This window comes from Carassius gibelio, chromosome B21 (genome assembly GCF_023724105.1).
Source record: "Carassius gibelio isolate Cgi1373 ecotype wild population from Czech Republic chromosome B21, carGib1.2-hapl.c, whole genome shotgun sequence".
In the NCBI taxonomy this organism is placed as follows: Eukaryota; Metazoa; Chordata; class Actinopteri; order Cypriniformes; family Cyprinidae; genus Carassius; species Carassius gibelio.
The window spans coordinates 21,379,804-21,406,397 of record NC_068416.1 but is presented as its reverse complement, the minus strand read 5'-3'; the positions used below and the strand labels follow the sequence as shown (position 1 = coordinate 21,406,397).

The window sequence follows — 26,594 nt, the reverse complement described above, 5'->3', positions numbered from 1 at the left end:
ACATAATTAGTTTAGGCCTAACAACAAAGGGAATACATTAGATGGCTAAACACTGTTAAAGCTGAGGCAATCTTCTGATCATGTAGAGTGACAGCTGAAACCGCCCATTCATGCACATCAATTAAACACATGCACTAACTAACATGTTGGTTAGCTGGTTTAGAATCAACCTCAACCACCAAATCTTTGAGACTAGCGGTTAGGGGTTGGGTTGTTGATGACATTTGGGCAGGAGCGAAACTTGTCAGCCTTCAATCAAGGGAGATCAGTAAGACTTTACAATAAGTTTAATGTCTTAACATGACTGTTAATGTAAAGGGGTTTATACACTAACAATGAGTATGCTGTAAAAGTATTGTTTATTTTTAATTTCCAGATATATTTCTACATAGTTTAACATTTTAAGTTGAATAAATCAACATTATTATACATTAATTATCACTGTTTATACATTATGTATATTATTATTAGGTAACAATGAACAAAAATGTATTTTTCTATTAAAATGAATGAATAAAATTAAGCTAGTTTCAAGAGTTGTTAACTAAAAATATAAATATAAAAAAACTTTTATTTTTATAAAGTTGAAATAAAAAATAAAAAAACTAAATTACAAAGACCGAAATAAAAACCAAACTAATGATACACACACAAATAAAATAATAAAACCTAAATGAAAAAAGAAAAATAATAATTTATATATATTATTAAAATAACACTGATTCATAAAAAGATGTTGTTTATTGCACCTAATGCATTAACAAATTGACCCTTATTATAAAGTGTTACTGAAAAACATTCTTTGAGGCTAATCAGATAAAAAGATCAATTCATAAAGCGGATTCCTCAGATATTGCCAAAGCTTTGTGTATTGAAGAATCAAGACTCTTCCTTAACAAAAAAAGAAGGCTTTGCACAAACAGCCATTACTGTCCAGCACAAGTACAAAATGAACAGCATAAATATATAATAAATATAATAAATGAGTAAAAAGCTCAAAACATTAACATTTACATCACAGAGAAATAACATATATTGCTACATCGACAAACAGATTTAAAATACTATTCAAAAGTAAATGAATAAATCTGAAACATTCGTACAGAACGGTTGGAATAAGTGATTTGAGTGATACAATTGCCCTCCATTTGATGCATTCTGTTCATACTGGACGTCCCGAGAAATCATTCACTCTCGCCACCAAATGTTCCCGCTATAGCGTGATGTTGCCGTCTGTAGTATAGTGATTGTAGATTCTCTCTTTCCCTCTGACATGCCAGGCTCTCTGACACCTACTGCGAGTCACAGATGGCCCCATAATGACTGGAATTGCTAAAGGATCAGGTCCAATTCATTTGCAACCTATTTTCTGGCCGGGGTGCAGCCCTTTAGGGGAAGCGGCGTGTCAGCTAGAATTGAGAGATAGCAATGTCCCCTAAGATAACAGAACCCTACTGTATTCTATATCCAGACACTTCCAGTACAGTTTTGCAGACTAATTACAGCTTTTCTTCACTAGCTTTTGTGTATGTCTGCCATATTGGATCACTTTTTGTACCTTTGAAATGAGGGCATGAATGGCTAAATAGCTTGGTAGTACATTGCCAAGATGTCCAATCAAAGTGTGCATTTTGATGCATTTTAGATACACTGCAAAATATGTAATGTTTAATTAATGGTTAAATATGTAGCTAAAATGTTCCTTGTTGCTTTATTTGCAACATTTGTGATAAAAAATGTACCATATATGAGAAGTATGTCGACAACCAGGAATGTAACAATATGTTGTGTCACAATATATAATAATACAGAAATGCAGTAATTTGTATTTTTTTGAAAATTTTGAAAATTTGTATTTTTTTGAAAATGTGAAAATTTGGAAAATATTGCTTCAGCTATGGTATACCCAGAAGGTAATTTTCCATAAATCAAATGTATCAAATGGACATATTCCCAGACGATGCACATCTTGGCAAGGTGTGTTGCTAACGTTCTGTTAACATGCTGTTAGTTGCATTCCCTCTCATAAGACGGCTTGACACAGCATCCTTACAGCTTCACTTATTTTCATGGGGCAAGACCTCATTCTGTCTTTCAAGCAAGTTAAAGATTTCCTGAACAACACTAAGGGAGTAGCCAATTAGCAATGTGGATACATAAAAAAACAAGACGAGAAGATTCCTTCGTTGAACCAGCTGGAAGTTCTTCATGAGTGCCTGAAGCCATCCACATCAAAGAGCCATCAGTCTGAGCAGCTTACTAAAGAGGGTATGGCTTATTAGCTGAGTACATTAGAACATTCATAAAGATACACATGAGAAACAACTCCCGAGTTGCTCGAAACCTTTGAAAGCTACTAATGGAAGAAGAAGAATGCATAGAGTTTACACCTGCAAGCTGCCATAAAATGGTTTAAATGGTTCTATTATCCATGTATGACCATCAAATACCATCCTGCCCCATAAGGCAACGATGACCTACAGAATAATGCCTCTTCATTAGCCACAACACCAGTGGCTTTAGACTAAATAGATAGGGGCTGTTTTCACACTAAAGCTTATGATGTGAACCCAAATCCATTTGGTTAGGGTGAAATCATGAAAACAAACCCAAGAAACATGTGGGGTCAAATATAATTCACAATTGTTATAAAAGTAATCCAGCCTTATTTCTGGATGCCAGAAGCTTTTGATGGCATATTATTTAGTATACATACACTAGCATTCAAATGTTTGGGGTTAGTTAGATTTATGGATTTAAGACTGCATTTATTTGATCAAAAATACAGTAAAAACAGCAATATTGTAAAATGTTATTACAAATTAAGTGTTTTCTGTTTGAATATATATTGAAATGTCACAAAGTTGAATTGTTGGCAGCCATTATTCCAGTCTTTTGAGTTTTACAGTACTAATTGCTGTATATTTCATACAGATTGAAGTGCCACAGTAAAATTTGGTACTAAACTAAAAACAAATTACTAAAAAAGAACTGGGTAACAATTCCCTTTTTGATTTATTAAAGATGCAAATATACTGCAGCTTGAAGCCGAATACTATGTTTAAAGACAGACAGGTTCAAACAAAGTGTGAAAACAGCCTAACTGTTATGAACACATTGACACAAGCGCTTATTTTAGCAGTTCTGTAACATCTCCCTGTAATGCCATGTTCCTGCTGACGCTTCAGGCGCACATGGTGTAGATGTCTGGCTATACTGAGTTCAGTGTTTCTATTATTATATGACTGGAAGTCACGATTTCCCAGTATGGGGACTGTGTATGGTTATGTTTTGCAATGCGGGTCTGTGTTTTTCGATGGAGGGACAGATATTGGCATGTAATAAGGTCTGCTGGAAGCAAAACGTGACGAAAGATGAAGTATGTCGACAGAATGTACATTCTTTCCACCTAAATAACTTCCACACATCTGGATAGGGAGTAATTAATATATCCATAAAGCCTAAAACCTGAGTTATTCAAAATAGTTCATCAGAAAGACCACAACAATAACCATTGACATTTAGATTATTTGCATGACTATAGCTACTCTATATACTAATGAGATGTATATCCTGTATGTATACTGATATATTAGATGTTATTTCATATAGGACCATTTTTGTGTTCTGGTAGGTACGTTTCGGCGTGACACTTGTAAGCACAACGGTCTCGGCTAGTGATCGATAAGTTGGCGATATGTTAGTTTAAAAACAAAAGCAGTCGACAGACTGTCAACCAGTTCTGAGAAACGACTTCTCTTTTTCCATTATAGTACAAAAACACCACGTATCAAGATTGTTCTTGTGTTTTGAACCATTTGCCACTGGTTTTAGTTTCTTGTGTGTTACCGTTCTAAAGCAGTCGAAGTCCACAGAAGTGAGCTGAAATAAACAATACTCATGACGCAAAGATGGCAGCGAAGTGGATGTTTCCCTCTCCAGTCCTCTTCCTCCTGAACTCCAAAATGAAAGCTGGTGGAATGGAGTTTTACAGTGGGACGTCCTGCCCGCAAAGCTACACACTGACCCGCAGGGGGTCACAAGAGATCTTCATAGTCGAGGAGTTTTGAGTGCTGCCGGGTTTTCCAAAGTCGAAACAGACGGAAGTCAAAGTACATCTCAATCATATCTTTGCCTAAAAGAGAGGGAGATATGAGGCTGGAATACATTTGGTGAATTCAATGTGAGCACGTCTCTCTATGATGAACAGACACTTCCATATAGATTTGCTCAGGCTGTAATTGGAAAACAGCATGCATTGTGGGACAGTATAGATGAAGAGAGATGAGAGAGAAATTATAGAGAATGAAGAAAGAAAATTGAGAGTCAAAGAAGGTCGGCCCAGGAGAGATGAAAAATAAAATGAAGAAAAAAACCTGTAAACTTCCTTTAAATGGTTTACTATAAAGGCATGTCAGTAAAGATGAGCATTACCCATAGAGTAAAAATGCTTGCCTTCATGCCATTTCAAACCATATGGGTTTGGTACAACATGAGGGTGAGCAAATGCCAAAATTCGATTACTTAATACACAAAGAGTGTCAGTAGACATACCTTCACAATTTCAAGGCTGATGACATTCTTTAATGTTTCTGAAACAAACCTCTTAAGTTTACCAAGGGTGCATTTATTTGATTTAAAAATGCAGTAAAATCCAGTAAAATATATGTAAAATTTGAAAGAGGTAAATATTATATTTTAAACCATAATTTATTCATGTTATGGCAAAACCGAATTATCATAATCATTCTAATATGCTGATTTTAATTATTGATTTTGAAAAAACTGGGATACTTTTTTTTTTTTTTTTTTTTAAGGATTCTCTGATGCATATAAAGTCTAAAAAAAAAAAGGTATATATTTGAAACATTATCTTTACTTTTACTTTTCCATCAATTTAATGCATTCTTTGCAATATATATATATATATATATATATATATATATATATATATATATATATATATATATATATATATATATATATATATATATATAAATATAAATTAATTTGTTCAAATTTATTCGTATTGACCCTGATCTATGTTATTTATATGATAAAAATAGAAAAAATAAAGTCTGGAATGACATGAAGGTCAGAATTTGCATTTTCGGATGAAAAATCCATAACATGCATGAGTATATATATATATTTATATATATCAGTATTGCTTTATTAACAACTACTAGATATCAAATCATGCAAGGAAGAGTCTGTTTATGTGTTTATTTGTGTGTAGGAGTGTGAGCATAAGCACATTTCAGCAGTTTTACTGCAGACAGTCTCACCCTGAGCCGAGAGCTCCAGCGGTGACTCAAACTTGACAGAATAAGGCCTCATCAAGTTCTTCAGTTTCTGGAACAGCTGTTGGCACATGATAAGCCAAGACATTAATAATCCGCTTTTTTCTCCCCCTCACACAGCTCTCTCGCTCTCTCCTTCATTCGCTCTTTGACTCGAGGAGGTTAGTTAGGGATAATGGCAGCCTCTGTGTTTGTGACCCTGGATAAATCTCACATGGGCAACTGGCAAACCAGAACCTTCGAAAGAACTCAGTTAAGATCTTAACATCCATGCAATGCTCTGAGAGGCTTCAGAACCCGGACAGAGATTAAAGATTTTCTCTTCCGGCTCACCCTGTGAAGGAAGCCGTGCCTTACAGAGTGCATAAAAATTAAAATGTGAGCACAACGCTAAGGGGGACGCCACCAAAAAAAATGCTGCAATATTTATAGATTTCTCATTTGAGATCAACGTGCATTGATATTCACTTGCAAAGGCCAAATTCTGTGCATGTCTGTGTCTAAAGAGATGAGAGCTGAACATGGCCCTAGCAGGCCCCAGAGGGACCATCTCTAAATATAATGCAGAAACTCAAGGTACATGCATTACGTAAACACTGGAGACTTGCTGCTTCAGAATATGACATACCTTCTCTCCATTAGGATTTCCCAGTACGTAACAACCCATGATGTGGATCAGGTTGGGCTCTGGATTCACTTTACTCATAAACCGGCTCAGACGTTTCCAAAACCTGCATGTACACCACAAACACATGAGCGAATCCCGCCGATAACAGTCGTTAAAGTTATATCAAAACAAGACTTTTCTACGGCTCTGACTCACAGGCTCATGTCTTCCTCTTTCTCGACCTTGGCAAAAGTGGCCACTTTATTCTTCAGAAGGTACAGGTGACCCGGGCCGCCCTGAAACAGAAAATTACACATTTAAAACCTTACATAACATCAAACTCAAAGAAACAGAAGACCAGTGGTATTGCCCTCTAAACAGAGAGACCGACCTGTAAAATCCTGTCCATCTGGACACACAACCATTACGCAACATCAAACCCAAATCAAGTACTTTATTATTCCCACAGACCCTGCTGATTCACTCTGGTGCACTTACAGTCTCCTTTCTTGTCATTTTGTTTGTTTGTGGGCTTTGTTTTTCTCTCACCTGACAGAAGATCAGCATGCGCCAGATCTTACTGCCCCTCCTGTAGGCTGTCAGTCTCTTCTCAATCTCCTCTGCACACAAAACAAACACTGCTGTAGTCGCACGGAGCACATATTCTGTGCATGCATGATCTCATAGTGAATATGCATAAGTCGACAGTCTACAGTTTTTTTTATTAGGAAAAAGCCACGGCAAGTCTAATATATGCATATTAGACTGATTTTACTTTAAACTTAAGAGTCTATAATCACAGTTCTATCAGCTTATTCAAAATATAGCACTTAAGAAATAAAAAATAAGATAACGTAACCACAATTTCCATGCATTTTGACTTTTTTTTCGAGGTTACCCTTTACTATATTATTTTATATAATATTTTATTCATTATTGCTTTATAGATTTGCATGCAATATATATATATATATACATACAACAAACAACCAACATATAATTAGCATAACTACCCACCGGCATTTAAAGGGAAGAAGAAAAAAAGTGAATTTCTGAATTTCTGATTCTGTTTGACTCCAAAGCACATTGAATAAATCTTGATCCTCACAGATTTTATAGAGTCACTGTTGTAAAACAGTCACTAGAAAATACAGGCACTTCTCTGATCCAGTGTCATTTATCAGGAATCCAATTGTTTTTGTCTTTCTCATGTTGCCTGGTGCAAAAATCAATACAAAGCCCACCGTCGTTCCACAGTGAAATAACCAGGCAAGGGGTAAAATGCTCAAACATACACAAAAATAGCACACGGCCAGCAAACACACAGCAACAAACAACACACACACACAAAGCTACATACCCAAAATATCATCAAACGTGGCATGCTCATGATCCTGAAAATAAAATTAATGAAAACAATTAATAGAAACACACAGATAAGACCAATTCTGAAGAGAAAACATTCTTGGTATCATGCTTAACGTCTCTAATGTCTAATTCACACTCCAGATAACATTACTGGCTTCTGCGTTTCTTTGTGCTGTTGAGGACGTGTTGTCATTTATTATTGTGTTTGCTATCAATTTGGTCATTACTTGTCTGTTTAAACCTCTGGACAGTATTTTTTGATGTGTCCTCTTGTATCACATCCTATAGAGTTCCTTTGGTTCTATTGCACAGGACAAAGCAAACATTAGCTTTGCGTTTCAAATATCTTTGATGAAAATCCATTAACTACTCATTTGTTTTATTGTAAGAGGTCAAAATGGATGTGTAAAGTATTCCTACAGTATGTGATGTAGAGTAAAGACTGGCTTGACTTACATAGAGAATAGGTATAATAGATGGATCGTCCCTTCGAATGATGTTGGGCACATATTCTGCTTTAGGAACTTTAGATGAGATCAGCTAAAGGACACAAAAGTGACAAAAGTTTTACTTTAATTAAACAAATAAATGAAAGTCATATTCTGAAAACTACTCAAGATTGACATTGTAAATTTAATGTAATTAAGTCAAATAGAATTACTTAAGTAAAATAAATAAAAAGGGTCACCTAGAAATTAATTTCAGTCAATCAAGTAAATCGCAGTAAAAATGTTAATTACATTAAAATAAAATAGAATACATTAAATTAACATAATATTTACAATATAGTTATGTGAAGCAAAATTAACTAAAAAAAAAAAAAAAAAAAACTGAATTGCGGTAAAAACGAAAAAAAAAAAAATGTTTGCATTAAATTGCATACAATAATTTTAGGAGGGATGAAGTCATCCCCCTCACACGCCAGTCTCTCCATCTCTTTCTCCTCCTCCCAGTCCATGTCTTCACATCCGCCCTCCTCTGGAGCACCACAGCTCGTCTGCAGGTCACCACCTGTGACATCACACACCAGCAGAGAGGGTTTAATGATGGACACAGAGAAAGCAGAAGAAAGACAGAGTGAAATGGAACAAGTGAGAGACAAGCGAGGAATGAGAATAGGAAAGAGTGGATGGAGAAAGAGAAAGGCTGAGATAGAGAGAAAAAGGAACAAAGATTAGACAGACTGACAGTGAATTTGATCACATGGACTGCAGTAATTGAGCTGAAAAGTCCACCAAAAAATGTTATTCCGAACCTTTATGCTGTTATATATTATATGGAACATGAAGAGATTTTTTTAAGGAAATCCCGCAGAAGGATGGTTAATATTGACCACAACTGTCAAAAAACAGAAAATGTCAAATCAGAACCCGACAAAAAGCATCATAAATGTAGTTCACATAACTTTATGAACATTCAGTGTTGCCTGGAATTCCACAATATGTGCGGTAGTGTTATGACTGTTAACTAAAAACAAATTATAAAAAAAACATACATTTTAGGTTAAAAAGCACTTTTTTCAAGAAAATTTTAAATGTTGCCTTCGCCTTAGCAACTGACTTGGCCTAATTATTATTAAATAGTATAAATACTATAACAGTATACGTATAAGTATATATATAAATAATATTAATAAAACTAATCAAAATTTAAATTTTAATGAAAAGGATCTGAAAGTCCTTTTTGGACAGCTGTGATGAACTTTTCATGTATGGAAATTTTATTTCTTCATTTTCCACTAAAAATAACAGATTGTGGGTTTGGAATGACATGAGGGTGACAAAATGATGACATTTGGAGCATTTTCATTTTTGGGTGAACTATCTTTTTAATGGCTAAAACGGAGCTTTAATTTACTGTGAATTCCTCTTCACACTTGTTTGACTGCAGTCCGTTTAAATATACAGCAGTACAACTAACTAGAGTTATACATTTAAAATTGCAATAAGACCGTAGTAGAGTTTGTATAAGAGAAAGTAAAGAGAAAAACCAGGCAGCTATAGAGACATAGAAAAGCCAACATACATATATTACAAGTCATATGTTCACAATCATTCTTAAGGATCCCCGAAGACACAGGTGGCAAAAACAAACATGACAAATATAAGTCTAAAGACAAACTACACACAGAGTTAACATGCTGACACAGAATTCTACAGTGTGCACACTTACACACACACACTCACGCATACACACACACACACACACACACACACACACACACACACATACGTCTCCAGAGTCCAGACGCTCCAGGCAGGACAGATACTCACAGAGAGAGAAAGAGAGGAGCACATATTCAGGACAGAACCACGCTCAGAGGAAGACAGACAAACAGGATCAGCATCAAGAGCAGAGGAGGAACGTCACTGCTAGACTGTGTATGTGTGGGATATATAAGTGCTCTAGAAGAAGGCTTATGGTCCGAATGTAATGATTTTCTATACACTAATGTTAATGTTAATAACTAGTGCTGTCAATCAATTTATGCTGTGTTTATCTTGATGTGTTAAGTATGTTAAAGTTGCATGTATATGTGTGTGTGTACAGATGGACTCACTGTCTTTTGAGTCGTTTAGGGAGTCTTGTTTGACAGGGGTTGGATCACTCCAGGATCGGTTGAAACTCTTCGCTCTGCGCTCTGCAAATGCTAGTGAAGTGGAGAGATGGTCACACGCACACGCACACACACACACACACACACACGCGACGCCCCATGATCCTCAAAGACTGTGGGCTGCATCACATACACTCAACCACACCAACAACAGCTACACACACATTTCTCATATGCTTTAATGTCCATTTGTTCCTATGCTACTCCTGAAAATCATATAGATGGAAAATGGACCAACACTCGTCCTAAGTTGCTGGTTAATAGGTCACAATGATGCAAAACTGACAATCATCTTTCAGACAAACATGCAAAAATACACATGCACATGCTAATCTACAGCACATGCATCAAATGTACAAACAAAAACACACAAAACTCACAAATGGAGCAATCATTCATACTATACACTCACACATAGACTCACTTTGTGCTTTCATTCTTCTGCTGCCCACCATTCTTAAATGCTTCCGGAAATTTCTAGATATTAGTAGAAGAGGAGTGAAAGAAAAAAGGAGAGTGAAAGGAAAGGAAGGTTAATCAGGTCATCAATATCTGCATGTGTGTGACACTACACCAAATACCCTTGTCTCTTATCTGCGCTTGGGAACGTTAAGAGATTTCCCTTGGTTGTTCAACAGCGCAGACATATTTTTTGAAGGCCATATGAAGCCCATAAACATTTATTTATGGTAGTAGCCTACATAACTAAATATTTGCATCACATAGGCCGTCAGAGAGACCAGCAGACGTCCTTGCTTGTGTTCGCTCATGTGCAGTATTAAACCACCAGGTGTGTACTTTCTTTGAGCATTTGGCTTTACTCCAGCAGACAGAGAAAAATGCCACTGCAGTAGATTAAGTCCCACACCTCCAACAATAACTACCCTACGCATATCCATGACAACTGTACACTTAATTATAAAAGCTGAAACACTAGTAAGGGGTGGGTGGACAAAGGTGACAGAGAGGCACGTGAAGAAATAACAGCAAAGTAGAAGACAGTGGAGTTCGGACAGAAACATACAGTACTCTACACAAGTACGCAAATATTGATGCTATGCTAACAAATTACAAGCATGCGGTCCTGTTGTACATACAACATGTTCTTGTGTTACTGTGGTAAATAGTTACCATCAAATATCTGAATATATGAAACCTATGAAATCCAGATTTGAGTTCTGAGGCATATAGTTTGTGTGTGTAAGCTTTGAGACTAACAATATGCTAGGATATGACTAAATGTTTACAAAATGCCAATGGAAATGCTAACAGCTAACTAGCTTTTCTTCAGGTATTCATCGTTTTCAGTCACATGACTGGTACTTAGACCGAGTGGACAAAACTTTCATAGATTTGCAGCACAGAAAGCATTTGTGTTTATGTACTAGTCTACATTTGGGGTCTTGTTTTAAACCAAAACCACACTCTTGGCTGGACTGCAGTGCTACACATGGTTAGCGCACATGGAAAGCATATCCTCATTAGTCAGTGTATTGTGTTATGAAAATGTAATTTCAGAATTTTATTGAGTCTGTTTCAGTGTTTTTCTCCAACAAGTGTCCTGTTTGTGACATAATTACACTAAAGATCATGGCTAATCGGAAGGGAAGTAATGAGACAGGAAGAGAGAGGCAGAAACATGGGAGGAAGATAGAAAATGTGCCTTGTTTACACATGTGACAGAGCTATGCCCACCTGTGAGAGGAGGGAGATATGGAGAAATCTCCCTTTTCTGTCCGTCTTACGGCTTATTTACACCCACATGCATTAGACAGAGAGAGAGAGAGAGAGAGAGAGAGAGAGAGAGAGAGAGAGAGAGAGAGAGAGAGAGAAACCTCCCTCGCCCCCGCAGCTGAGGATGAGTCAGAGGCTTTTTTCTCCATTGTCTCTTTTCATTCTCTCACTCTCTCTGTCCCATGCCTGCAATTTCTGCTCCTCTATTAGCTTTTGAATTTCATCACCACCTTTCTCAGACTGTTAAATAATTCTATTCCCTCAATCATGCCCCTTTCCTCATGTTGAAGACAATATTTTACTATTTAAAGAAATAGTAAGATTTAGTATAAATAAATACATATTTATGAATTTATAATGCATTTATTATTTATTATGTTATTTATATCCTGGGTGGTCTTCTACTTAAAGAAACTGAAAGTGAGTGGGGGCTGGAATGATCACCCTCCAAAAACTGATAAAAAGCACCAAAACATGCCATATATAGTGGATCTTTGGTATGTTTTAAAGCAATTGAAATATAGTGAGAAATGCCTGAATTACGCCATGTACATATGTTTTCTATGTTGTCTGTGCTTTGAACCGAACGAAAATAACGTATCCCCTGACACAGAACAGCAGTCGCTGTTTATGTTCAGTGGAGACTCTCCAAAATGGCACTAGGGTGACGCAAATTACGACAAATTGTTGAATAAAGTCGCTGAATAAAGTTTTTTCTATTTTTTATTACCGTATTTAACAAATTAGAAGTTTATCAGTGATCAGTGTGTCATTGGGTTTGCAACGACACGGGGACAAGTATAAATGATGACCAATTTTTATTTCAAGTGAACTGTCCTTTTCAGGATTAATTCAGTCTACTGAAATACTGTATGTGTTATTTCAGGTCACCTCAGCTTTCAGCAATTACTCAGGTGTTTTACCATAGCATGTTGTCTTTCCACAGCAGCTGTGCATTGTGGGAGACATCTGGCTGGGAGGCTCTTGTCCAATATGACCTCTCCGGCTCCCAATCCTCTCAACCCACAGCAGCAAGCAAGTCTGATTACGTAATTGTCTGTTTGCCTTTTCTTCCTGTCATTCAGATTCTCACTCTCCTCCTTTGATCTCTCTCTCTCTCATTATCTCTCTGTCCTTCCATTCTCCTCCTGAATGTATGATTGCAGTATATCATTTGTCTCATAGGGTTGACTTTCCAGCGACGCATCACACCACCCCTGTCTAACAATACACTCCTGAATCATCTATTGCTACTACGACCATCTGGTCCTGTTTCAATTACCCCTGATCCTCAGAGAGAACTCTGAATGAAATATACAAACTAAAAAACAAAAGCCAAGCAAAAAACAACCTTACTGATTATATAAAGAATATTCTAAAAGATCAGATCAATATCCTTAATGATAGATCCATACTATCATAAAGTATATGCTACCCCTGTTCTTTTTTTTCCTGTTCTAGTGAGTAAATCAGAGGCTTAGAAATGATCAGATGTGTTCGGGATGGGATTATAAATCTAATCAGCATTGACTCATGAATATTAATTAGGTGATGTAATGCTCATCCAGTAGTCAAAACTGATTTATTGAAAAGCAGGACACTTGCCAAATTATGATTACCACATACTGATTCACTCAACTGCTGACTTATGCAGCACTATGGTTTAGTATAATATATATATTTTTATTATTATTATTTAATATACCTCAAACATCAATTATTACTCCCAAAAATTTGATTTGCATTTTAACATGGATATTTTACTAGCTAAATTAGTATTACCACAATATTACCAGCTAGCAAAGGCTGCACTATGGTGTAGTTTAAAAAGCATTTGATTAATTTATATGCATTTTAATGTTTATTACTCTGAACATCACTGACATTATTTAGCACTGGAAATGTCCAGAATTTCTCTTGCATTGGGTTATTATTCCTCTTTAAAAAAAAACTATTTCTGAGGTTGCAAGCAATTGCAATTTTCCTCTCAACTTCCATAGTTCAGTCACACCTTGATTACACAACAGTAAGAAAGTTGGTTTGTGGCTGTGCAAGAAGCAATTTCAAGGTGTGTTGTAACCATGGAGGCAGGACATTGAATCTGACTCTCATCTCAGCCCAACCACACAGCAGATTGGGGGCTAAAGTGCTTAGGGTGGTTTATGTCTAAGAAGAAAGTCCTCAGACAAAATATCTATATTGATATGGATACATATCTAAGCTTTAGATAGAATTAAATGTATAAATAGATAGATAGATAGATAGATAGATAGATAGATAGATAGATAGATAGATAGATAGATAGATAGATAGATAGATAGATAGATAGATAGATAGATAGATAGATAGATAGATAGATAGGGCTGTACTGCTAAAGCTCTTCCTCTACATCTGACAGGAATAAAAGCAGCGATAAATGACAGGCCTGCAACAAAGTACCTCTGGATGATGGCGGCTGACTTCACCTCGTTTTTTCTCCTCTTTCTCTCTGCTAGACTCCGGAAAACCCTGGCAGGAGGTTACACAACTTTAATGCCAGCGAGGGCAAGAGCTCACTGAAGTGCGGTTAGAGGTTAGAGCCATGCTCATGAAAGGGCAATGTTAGGCTGGGGTTAGACAGGAGGAGCTCCTTCTGGGTAAATAAAGGTTCAGCCAATGAGAAGAGCCTCGGATTAGATCGAATTAATGGGACCTATGCCACCACACACTGGTGCAGAAAATCAAGAGCGTTTATTGTTGCAGTGTTGTTTTGCATTGATAAGAGAATATCTTGACCTTCCTGATAGCATAACCAACAGTGTCACAGATTGATATTTCTTTATACATCCAGAGACTCGATTTCTCCTTAAAATTACACAAAATTAGTTAATAACATAAAGGAAACACTGTAGATACACACCTGCAATGCAACATGCTGTTCAAAACCATATGAAACTATCTCAAGGGACACTTAACAACTCAACTCAAAAAAAAGATCGGCATCAGCATCTGTCAGCATTTCTAAACCATCCAAGACAGCTACATCTGGTTGTCTGGCTGAGGTAATCAGAATTATTCAGACAAGCCTATCAAATGTGTTTCTAGGCCATTTCTGGAATCAAAATTCATCGCTGCATTTCATACCACTAAAGCAACATCATCAATCTTTCCTTCAGGTTTTCAAACCAAGCACATTCTGATTCATTTATACATCAAGGTGAAATGATTTTAATTCAGTTTCATCAACTCGACAGCGGTGAAACGGCGGTTTCCGCGGTTCATACACACAAGGACTGTTTGAATGGGACTAGTTACTCTAAGAAGATCCAATAAATGCTTCGTAAACAGGTGTGTGCTTCCTCACAATCTCAAATTATGAAGCAATGACGAAAAAATTACAAAGCAAATTACCTCAGAGATCCTTTGAGAAATCTCATCCCTTCCGGATAGGAATGTTTGTGCTTGTAGTAAATTATTTTTTCTACTTCAACGCCTCTCATTTATTTCAAACACCATCAAATATTGTAAACAGAGCTAAATTTGTGGGACTGAAGGGATGGCAGGGTGCGAGGGTAGGCTGTGCCTGGGAAGCTAGCGTTTGACATCACACACTGTCATTTTGTGACATTTAAAGGGTACAAAGGGGATACTCACGAAATCCTGTTGAGCGGAGAGGTGAGGCAGACAAAAAGCAGAAAGAAAGACAGACAGAATGCTTAGATAACAGTCATGTTTGAAGAAAGAGTGTGGTCAGTGTGTACTTGTCAACTGAGTCAGAATGTGTGTTAGTGGTGAGACACCTGTTGTGCCATCTGTACTTGAGGTCAATATAGGCATCTAACTTCAGTGTGTGTTAGTGCGTGTGGGATGAAGTGAGTACTCACGCCTGCATGGTTGTTGTAGCAGTCTGAAAGCTGAACATGTTTTCTTTAGGGAACCAACTGTTATCTTCTGGTTAGAAATAGACATAAGAGACCACATTAGTGCAGTTGAAATGATGTATCTGAATATATGAATTGCATAAAACTTAACAAACATATACAGTGGTCCCAAAAAGTTCTTAGACACATAAGCCACAATAACAAAATGCAGTAGTTTCATTTAGCAATTTAACTATATAATAATAATACACATAATATACATAGGCCTACATACATACATACACACACACATACTGTACATACCAACACACATATTGTATTAACAAATGTATAACATGAAAGGTGACCTTGTGCCATTTTAATAAAAATAATTGGCACTTGGTTGATCATCTGTCATCTAATGACACATCTACATTTTAAAATGAATGTTTGGGTTCCAAACAAGTGAAGCTCAATTGCAAGTATTTGTTTAAAGTTGATTACTACAGAAAATCATGGTTCTTGTCCCTTAATTTTTCCTGTTGTTGTTTTAAAGAAAGCAAAACACATGGTAAAGCGAAGTGAAGTTAAATTTGAAGCGCCTTTTTTATCTGTAAAAATTAGTATTATTTGAGCGTCTAGTATTCTAGACAAATGAACTTCTCGTTATTCATCAAAGACGCATCTGTGTATCTGAGGGTTGTTGCGAGTACATCAACAGAGACATGTTGTCAGATGAAGGCATAGCAGATGACTTTGTTTCTGTCTGATTTTCAATTGTCAGACCTTATGAATGCATGCAAACAAGAAAGAGATGTTTATGTCTATCTGCTGATTCTAGACAACTGGAAAACTACCTGCTTAGCTTGATGTTCAAAGATTCTAACTTCCCTCAAAGTCAGTAAAGGATTCCACTAAATAATACTGAAGTGCCATGGCTTTACTGTACATGTGACTAAACTAAAAGCATTTTATTCCTGTGGCTCAAACAATAGAGAATGGCAACAAATGGGTTTGATTCCCAATGAATGCCTGACTTGTATCATGGTAACATGTATAATATTTAAGTATCATTGCTGTAGCTACAACACTATTGGCTAAAATAAAAGCATTTTTCTATTCCTGTTGCTCAAACAGTAAAGCATGGTGGTAGCAACACCAAGGTCATCATGGATTTGATTCCCAAGGTATGTATGAACTTTTTTTTTTAAATAGGCTCATTTTCCAACTCCCTTAGAGTTAAACAGTTGAGTTTTACTGTTTTCGAATCCGTTCAGCAGATCCAGGTCTGGCCGTAGCACTTTTATCTTAGCTTAGCATAGATCATTGAATCTGATTAGACTGTTAGCATCTCAGCAGGCGCAGTGATATTACGTAGCGCATGAATAAATGCTTATTGGAAGCTGATTAGCTGGGACTATTTTCAGGCGCTGCGTAATATCACTGTGTCTGCTGCACCAATGGCACAAAGTTCCTTGATTATTACATGTAACTACACAAATTGGAAAAATATTGAAACTCTTTGGTCATTTTTGAGCGAGACGCTAACATTCTAATCAGATTCAATGATCTATCTTAAGCTAAGCTAAAAGTGCTTCCGCCAGACATGGAGATCGGCTGAATGGATTTGAAAACGGTAAAACTCAACTGTTTAATTCTAGGGGAGTTGGAAAATGAGCATATTTACAAAAAAAAGGGTTCCTCACTATAACCACAATTTCTGCTTGTTTTTAAATATTATTTTCAGTGGTAATCAAAATTATGCCCAAATGCTGTTGATTGAGCTTTACTTTTGAACCTGAAAACATTCCATTAAGTGTAGTTAAGCGTCCAAATACAGTACTTTCTGGGGCCACAGTTTGAAGATCCACCAGCAACAACATACACACATGGTCCACTCCACAGAGGGAGAGAGCACAAAAGAGACACACAGGAGAGAAGAAGAGAGACACAGGAGAGAGGGAAAAATACAGACCACGGCACATCGAACACATCGACGCCCCCGTTGTTGACTGAACCCCACCCCTTCCCCTTGGCCAGAGCCTCTCTCTCTCTATTTCTCTCCCCTGTCGCTCTCCCCCTCTCACCTCGCTCCAGCCCAGTCATGCGGTCCACACTGCACATCCGCTCTAGTGGTGGCCGGCGTTGCTTGCCTGCCTCTCGGGTGCTGCTTTCCAGGTCCAGGGAGCCCTGGCTGCGTGAAGGAGCCCCGGCACAGGCCTCGCACGCCAGGCCGCATTCTTTTCCCTCCCCCCAGCCGCGGATGTTGTGCGCACTGACCGAGCTGTGCAGCGTCTGAGAAAGGTGATGGTGGTTATGGGGTACCCCATGGTGATGGTGCGACATTCCCGCTCCAGAGAAGTGCTGTTGGGGGTTTGATCCGGTAGTTCCACTGCTTCCACCTCCGCTGGTGTTGCTGTGATGGTGGTTGCCGTGATGATGGTTTCCGGATCCACCTCCCCTTCCACGGTGGTGGTGGTGCTGTGTCGGAGAAGAAGAGTTGGAGGATGTAGAGGGCTGGGCGAGCGCTTCGGCATGACATGCCTCCTGCGGCCCTTTCAAGACCTCGAGCTCCAGGTTCTCCTTGCTTCCCCGGCTGGTTCCCAACATGCCGCTCTCTCCAGTGATGGTGTAGACCCGAGCAGGCTGCAGGGCGCACTCCACACACTTCAGCTGGTCCTCCTCTGCCGAAAAGCTGCGTTCTAGGGACAGTCTGCTCTTGGAGGAAGTCGTCGGAGGCGGCGGTTCCAGAAGTCCCAGGGCAGGGTTGATCAAACTGGGGTCGGTGCCGACGGCTGAGCCCTGGAGGGTGCAGCTGTTGAAATCGTTGTTCTGAGTGCACAGGCTGTCTGGGGAGTCAGAGTCGTGGCCAATGAGGGTGTCAGACAGTAAGTGATCTTCAAATCAACATTAGAACAGATGATAAGAGAAAGAGAGGGGTAAGAGTGAGAAACAGCAAGAGATGCACAGAGAAATAGACATATGAGGTAACACACATATGAGGCTACATTAAGAAGTGGCACAGTTCCTCATGAAACATGATGCGCCTGGAGTCTGAGAACATCACAGGCTCTGAGTGGACTGGAAAAAGAAGAGCGGAAAGAAGGATTGGAGAAAACTGACCTGATCCGTTGTGGTTCTCAGGATGAGTGTGAAGGTACTCTCCGAATGCACGAGCTGCTCTGCAAAAAACACACACATATTCGTCACTGGCAGGTGCACACTGTGACTACAGTCATGGATGGAGGATAGTGTTAAGCATGACATGCTGTGAAGTCACAAGCAAATGGCATGGTCCTATTAATGCACTGTTCAAAAAGACTCACAAACCATTACAGGCTTGAATCAGTATGACAAATCTTTCATCAAATTAACTCACTGAATTAGAGCAGTTAGATTCACTTACTGTAAGTTATCACTATATTCAATGCTGTCAATCTCAAAAGCTTTGAAAGTTTAAAGGGATAGTATACCCAAAAATGTCAGCATTACTCACCAAACCTTTTGAAATACAAAGCAAACAAACAAACAATCAAAAAGATATGTTGGTAGCCAAACAGTTTTGGTGTCTACTAAAATGTTCACACAGGTTTGGATGAGGAGTATCACATGAGAGGGACTGAATTCTGGCATAATTACATTTTTTTCTGTAAATTATCCCTTTAAAACGTCAGTTAAAATCATTACTGACTGATTGTTTAATGACAATGTACTGCTAAAATATGCATTTGCAATAAATATTTTAATAATAAAAAAAAATGTTTAATGTAATGGAAAAGTGCTCTCAGTTTCACCACGTGATATCCATTCTGCAGAATTCCACACATTTTCTTCTGAAATCAGCTTAGTCATCAGGCTACAAAACCATAGAAGCATCACACAGTGTAATCCAGAACTGCATAATCCAATGAACCTGTCAGCAGCTGATCATATTTAACATTTACTGCAATCCTTTCATTACTTAAATCCTGTTTTAATGAATTAAGCCCACCGTGATGTCTCTTTTATAAGAGAACTTCATAGCATTCAAGCAAGCATTAACTCAAACTTGTCTTTTAAAACATGTATGCATTTGCATACATGTATATAACTATATTTATAACATTATTTGTGTCATAAATTATTCAGAATTTAGTTTTTTAATGCCTGTGACCGTGAGGCACTCACACTGACAACTAATGAGAATGTATTTGTTGTTGTGCCTTTAAGACTTCTATGTAAATCTACTTTTTTTCTTATAACATGCACTTTGTTTTGGCAAATTAAAACTAATAACAAATTAAACTCTTTTATGTACAAACGTTTGAGTAAATTAGATTTCTGATGATATGGCCTCCTTTAAACAACCATTTTTCTCCACAAATGAACACGAGAAAACCATTCTAGACATAGTCTAGATGGATGGTGGTTCCTTGTATGCCCTACTTCTGGATCCGACTGTCAGTTTCTCTCACTTCTTTTTCAATTTGAGAAATGACAGGCCCAGAGCGGACTACTCTTAGCTTCTTAATGTCACCTGCTAAGCTGACACCAGCCTCGGGTATAAAGGGCTTTCACAGGGATATGAGTAATGCTCTGCATGCGGAAGCTGCCTGCATCCGGAGGTTTGAGAGCCGGACACCTCAAACTTGAGAATGTGGCTTGGCTTCTGCAGTGTGAAGGCTGAAATGAGGGACAGGCATGTGGAAATGCATGTGACTGAAAGAAAGGGCATGTGGCAGAAAGAAAGGTGGGAAAACAAGAGCAGGGAGAGGAAGGGAGAAAGAGAGAGGAGGGGGAACAGAGAAACGCACTGTGTAAATGTAATTGGTTGCTTTGTATTTCAGAACCTCCCACAGATTCAGATGTAACGTTTCTTTCCAGTTCAATAGGAAGAATGTGGGACAATGATGGATTTGTCACCTACTACATAAAAATACAATTAAATAAATAAAACAAGAATAGCATGTCCACTGAAGGTCATGTCAACTACTATAATATTATATATACATAATGTTTTTGTATTTGTTTTATTGTGATTAATCGCATTGCTATGCACAAAACTAATAATGCATTCAAAGTAGTGTATTGTGCACTTTTCGTTTCATTTAAAAGTAGGCCTACTGCAATATGAGCAAAAATAACATTTGGTTTGCAAACACTTTAAACAAATAAGGTGCTTTTTACAGCAGTGTTACTTTTACATAGTATCAGTTAAAATATTTATTGTAGCCTAAATCTCAACTTATAACATTCATGCAATTAAATTAAATATAAAATAAGCCATTTGATACGTGCTGCATGACGGTGTGAATATTTATGTTGCATTCTTTTCTTTTAAAAATAACAGTGGACAATGGTTTGTGAATGTTAATGCTTAACCTAAATAATTTGATTGGAAGCATCCCCTCCTGTGACCCATGATTTGTATATATGTGTATTCAGAGCCAGTGAGCAATGGACTTTTATAATAATAAAAAATTGCATTAATGGGCGATACAATAATTGTTGCTGTTAATCATATAATGTATACTTGCTATACTATATAATATATAAATAACTTTTTTATTTTTATATAATTGCAGGTCATGTCAACTATAATAAAATAAGAAATAAAAAATTAAATAAATAAAAAGTACAATATTTGCATATGGTCACACCGCAGGTTACATAAACTATTATAATAAAATAATTATAAAAAACATTTAAAAATATTGTTTCAAATTAGTATAGCATATATAGCATACAAAAATATGCTAATAAAAAAATAAAACCAATGCCATTCTTTATACTTACTTACAATTGTGTTTAAAGTTTTTCCACACGTAATATAATTATGAAAGTTTCATGCAAATTTAATTTGTTTTTTAATTAATGAAATTTAAACACAAGGGGATTTGCTATTAAAATTAAAACATGGAAGAAATATTGTGTGATTTATTTCTTTAAAAAGTTTTTTTTTTCCAACAGTAGTAGCAGTATCACATACATTCTAGTAAATAATAGTAATATTTCTAGCACAATGCCTTTATGTAAAAATTAACTTATTCTGATGGGTTACCGTGAATACCTTTAAATTGACACTGGTTTTACTCAGATGAAACGGTAAAATGCTTTTGAAGTGACTCAGAACAGTTCTGGTGATGTTGTTTATGTCCTCATTGAGACGGCAAATGCTGAAATTACTGCAAACGTCACACGCTTCAGTCTATGTAGTAAACAAACACGCATGTCTCTGCCATTCATTCATTCACACAGAGACGCGCAGAACATGTAGGATTCATATTTCAACTTTTGTGGCTTAACATTTACAGATACTAATCCATATGGAGATTTGATTTGATTAATTTATGCTAACTTTGACAAATTCCATGACTGTCCATATTAAAATGTAAGTTTCTTTTCATGACTGGATTTTGAGATTCCGTCCACGTTTTCTGCTTCGCGGAAATCATAGCGCTGTATGCGTCAAAAACCGGGTTAACAGGGTACTCGGTACCACCGGTAACTTACTTAAAGAAACCTTGTACCATGACATTTAAATTTTTTGTTGTACCGACTTGGTTCAGAAGTACCGGGTCTTTTGACAACACTATAAAGCCTAAAGAAAATTATCTTCATCAGAACACGATAACAGCTTTGATTGGTTTGAATTAAAGACTCATGAATAACAGTGATGCAAATGATCAGGTACTACATCATTTCAAGCGATGCTCAAAACCTCATTTATAACAAAGCAAGCACTAATTTGACACTTAATTCACAGGCGGCTATACAGAAAGCGTCAATGGCGGAGAGAGTGAAAAAACACATAAAAAATGTGAAACGACGTCACAGCACTTCCCACAGGAAGTATCTGTCACCACTGGCCCATTGTAAAGAAATACTAATTAGTTCGGGCCTGAGGGGGTAACGTCAGTAACAATCAATAACACCCACTGAGAATTATGGGAAATGATTTAGCCAATCAGAACAGACGATTAATATTTGAATAAATAATGAAGCCAGACAACCAAAGGCACTTTGGTGGTTCCCATTTCATACAGTAGGCTATACTCTTAAAAATAAAGATGCTTCACGATACCACAGAAAGACAAAAAGGTTCTTCTGTTTAACAAAAGGTTCTTTGAAGCTTCTTCAGATTACGAAAAGGTAAGAAAGAGATGGTTCTTTAAGTGAAAGTGAAAGTTGTGACATTTTGTCAAGTATGGTAACCCATACTCAGAATTGGTGCTCTGCATTTAACCCATCCAAGTGCACACACACAGCAGTGAGTAGGGAACACACACAGACTGTGAGTGTGAACACACACCTGAAGTAGTGGGCAGCTATTTGCTACAGCACCCGGGGAGAAACTGGGGGTTCAGTGCCTTGCTCAAGTGCACTCCAGTCACCAACCAGTGACCTTCAGGTTACAAATCTGATTTTCTAAACATTAGGCAACAGCTGCCCCTTTTAAAGAGCCTTTGACTGAATGGTTCTTTATATGGCATCACTGTGAAGAACCTTTTTTAAGCACCTTATTTTTAAGAGTGTCGCCTCGATAATAAAGGAACAACAGCTTATTCTGTTCCGCATATGGTGGCTTTGGCACTCGCAACTGTGTAAATCTCTGGGTGAGTCATTGCTTTTTGGGAAGCTGATTCAATCTTGTAGGAGACATGATTGATTAGTCCTTAATACGCTCTGCCTGAACCCGTTTTCACCACACAAGTAACTATTTGCAGACAACAACACATGCTTTCTTACCTTTAATATATCTAATGAACCTGTTCTGCACAATATCCGGCCCACACATTATCACATCCATTCCCCACGCACGGAAAACCCACTCCGATCTCAATATTGCAACCTCCTCCACAGAAGCTGTCACACACCCTGGGATCATTCCACAGGAATCCCTGGTGGCTCGCAGTCGCCCTCAGCACTCCTGACGTAACTTTCAATAACATGACACTTGTGACAGCACTTTAAATTATTCAGTTTTGCCATAAGAGCTCGTATTGAACCAAGTCGTTCTCACCTGCTTCATAGCAAGTATCCCCTAATGCAGCATTTTCAAATGTATTAGAACTGAACACAATAAATGAATAAATGAATGAAGAAACAAGTAATTTACTCAGTGTTATGTAATTTCAAACGTATTATGTCCATAAAGGGATACTACACCCAAAAATGAAAATTTTGTCATTAATCACTTACCCCATGTTGTTCCATACCCGTAAAAACTTTGTTCATCATCGTCAGAATAGTACATCTCCCATCAGTGGTTCATCCGTAACGTTATGAAGCGACGAGAATACTTTTCTGGACCTTGACAGTGTTATTTACTTGGTATGGGACAGTCTCAAGCCTCCCAGTTTTCATCCAAAATATCTTAAATTGTGTTCCGAAGATGAACAAAGCTTTACAGGTTTGGAACAAGATGGGGGTAAGTGATTAATGACAAAATTTTCATTTTGGGGTGGAGTATCCCTTTAAAATGAAAATCAGTGGGGTCCAAAACAATTCCGAACCCCAAGTATTTTCATTGCATGCCAAAGAGTTTTGGGACAACAGTATCATGTAGAGCAGATTTCTCAGTGCAAATGTTTTAGAGCTCTTTCTATATCTTCGCTTTCAGCAGTGTTACTCAACAGAAGCGGCACATAAAAGCATTGGCACAGTAGGAGGGGACAGAATCCATGACAGTACACTCACACACATTCACACACACACAGCAGGCACTCATGCATGAAACATACACACACACTAGAAAATTCACACTCCAAGCCACTCTCAAACACAGGACTGGCATAATGCAGTACACTACTGCTGTTGTGATTACACAAAATGCGATTTTAATTAATCACATGGCATTTTCAGCATTTAAAATCAATTGTTTAAAAACTGAGAACAAGAGCAAAAATGGCACTCATGCCAACCTAGCATCTTCCATTGAGATGAATGCTAATACTTACAGATAGACGTATCATAATTAAAGGGATAGTTCACCCACAAATAAAAAATTTTTTTTTAGTTTTGTTTTGTTTTTGTTTGTTTGGTCAAGTTTGGAGATTTATTATTTATTTTTATTTTTTTGTAATGGGATCTTCTGCAGTGAATGGGTGCCATCAGAATGAGAGACCAAACAGCTGATAAAAACATCACAATAATTCACAAGTAATCCATATGTCTCCAGTCCATCAATTAACCATCAAATCTTCTAGTGTAAAAAGCTACATGTTTGTAAGAAACTAATCTATCAATATGTTTTTACCTTCAAACATTGGTTTCTGGCTTAAATATGATTCCTCTATCCATAATATTGCTTTCTCCAATGAAAAAGCCGTCTTATCTGAATCAGGAGAGAAATAAACACCGATCAAGCACTGCTTAACAGTCCAAATCCTTCTATACAAATATGCTGGAGGATTTTGATGTGTGAGGACAATAGAGGATAGACTGAAAGAAGTGTTATTACAGATTATGGACTGGTATTTTGGGAAGAAGTGACAGTTTAAGGTTAAAGTGCCTTGGATGATGGATTTGTATCCAACAAACATGCAGCTTTACACTTTACAAGATGCTAATTGATGGACTGGAGTTTTCTGGATTGCTTGTGGATTTTAGGATGTTTTTACCAGCTGGCTTAGACTCTCATTATGATGGCACCCATTCACTGCAGTGTATCCATTGGTGAGCAAGTGATGTAATGCTAAATTTCTCCAAATCTTTTCTGATGAATAAACAAACTCTTCTTTGTCTTGGATGGCCTGAAGGTGAGTACATTTTCAGCTAATTTTAATTTTTAGGTGAACTATTCCTTAAAGAAATGATTTATGTAAATTAATTGTCTAGACACTTCACCAAGCAGACACTTCAGTGGCATTTCCCCCCAGAGATCCTTATGCATTCGGTCCTTGAGAACAATTATAAGGTGAGTGGATAACATGAATTTAATATGAGCCTGGAGACAACCCAACAGTCAAGCATTTCTGATCCTTTCTGACATGTTTTCCTCTGATATATTCTGAGCTAGTAAAAACAGCAGCACGGCTAATGGCATGTTCTTGTAGTGCATGTTTGTGGAGCATATGGGACCTGCGCTTTGGAACAGACTACAGATTAAAATGTCACCCTCCTCCCTCTTCCACGGTTTGAGAAGTGGGCTTAATGACTCCTGGCACCCTCCTTCGCCCTGAGAGTGCCCTCTTGCATAACAGTAGAGACAACAATGTCAAAGCGTAATCGCTAAGTGTCAGAGTCGTCCTGAGATCTGCATTATCTCAAACGGTCAGACTAATTACAGGACACGGTCTCATCTCCTCTACCAGATAATAAATAGAGCAGGAAGTGAAGGGGGAAGACACAGCATGTTCTGACTGACTTCTTATAAAAGTATATAAGATGTGGAGTCTCTTCACAAAGATGTATAATTAATGATGTTAAAACTGTAAGGCAGGCGATTTAGCGGCTTTGCATAGTGGGAGGTATTATCTAGGATTTGTTCTTTTAGCATTTGGATAAAATAGGATTAGTTATGTCTAACCTACCGAAAAAGGGATAGTTCACTCAAAAACAAAACTTCTTGCATTATTTACTCACCCTCATGTCGTTCCAAATCTGGATGCAGTTATTTTGTTCTGTGGGACACAAGATAAGAAATTTTTAAGATTTTTTTCCATACAAGGACCATGTGAAAAGAAGTGCAGAATTGGAGAAGGTTATTAGAGAATAGTAAAATTTCTGGTCTGGTCTGGTCCTTACAGAAAAATATAAAATAATTTTTACTATACTTACTGTTGTTCATGAGTTATACTACAGGTCAATCAATATGGTATCTTAAAACAATATTAATTTAGACTTTTATTCAGTGATGATGCATTAAATTGATCAAAAGTGACAGTAAAGGTGATTAGATTGTTTAAAAAAAATTATGACTTTTAAAAAAAAATAAAAATATTGAGCAGCAAAACTGTTTTCAACAATGAAAATAAAATGTTTCTTGAGCTGCAAATCAGCAACTATTATTATTATCAACGTATTATTATTATTATTAGAATGATTTCTGAATGATCATATGTGACACTGCAGACTGGAATAATGATTGCTGAAAATGCAGCTTTGACGTGACAGGAATAAGTTACATTTTAAAATATATTAAA

The 26,594-nt window shown here is 37.2% G+C and overlaps 1 protein-coding gene across 1 annotated transcript in view; it reads right to left on the bottom strand.

The window, feature by feature from the left end:
- Window positions 1–489: 489 nt before the first annotated feature.
- The window catches only part of LOC127985463 (NMDA receptor synaptonuclear signaling and neuronal migration factor-like), a 31,740-nt gene continuing 5,635 nt past the window's right edge, over window positions 490–26,594 (bottom strand). The window contains exons 2-16 of the mRNA XM_052587466.1: window positions 18,592–18,650; window positions 17,556–18,365; window positions 15,493–15,559; window positions 15,263–15,268; window positions 14,069–14,137; window positions 10,320–10,372; window positions 9,839–9,928; window positions 8,162–8,289; window positions 7,735–7,818; window positions 7,271–7,304; window positions 6,460–6,530; window positions 6,127–6,206; window positions 5,932–6,034; window positions 5,289–5,364; window positions 490–4,135 (exon numbers count right to left, since the gene is read on the bottom strand). Coding sequence (XP_052443426.1) covers window positions 4,038–4,135; window positions 5,289–5,364; window positions 5,932–6,034; window positions 6,127–6,206; window positions 6,460–6,530; window positions 7,271–7,304; window positions 7,735–7,818; window positions 8,162–8,289; window positions 9,839–9,928; window positions 10,320–10,372; window positions 14,069–14,137; window positions 15,263–15,268; window positions 15,493–15,559; window positions 17,556–18,365; window positions 18,592–18,650 — 1,828 coding nt within the window. The 3' untranslated portion in view covers window positions 490–4,037. The remainder of the gene's footprint in view (window positions 4,136–5,288; window positions 5,365–5,931; window positions 6,035–6,126; window positions 6,207–6,459; window positions 6,531–7,270; window positions 7,305–7,734; window positions 7,819–8,161; window positions 8,290–9,838; window positions 9,929–10,319; window positions 10,373–14,068; window positions 14,138–15,262; window positions 15,269–15,492; window positions 15,560–17,555; window positions 18,366–18,591; window positions 18,651–26,594) is intronic.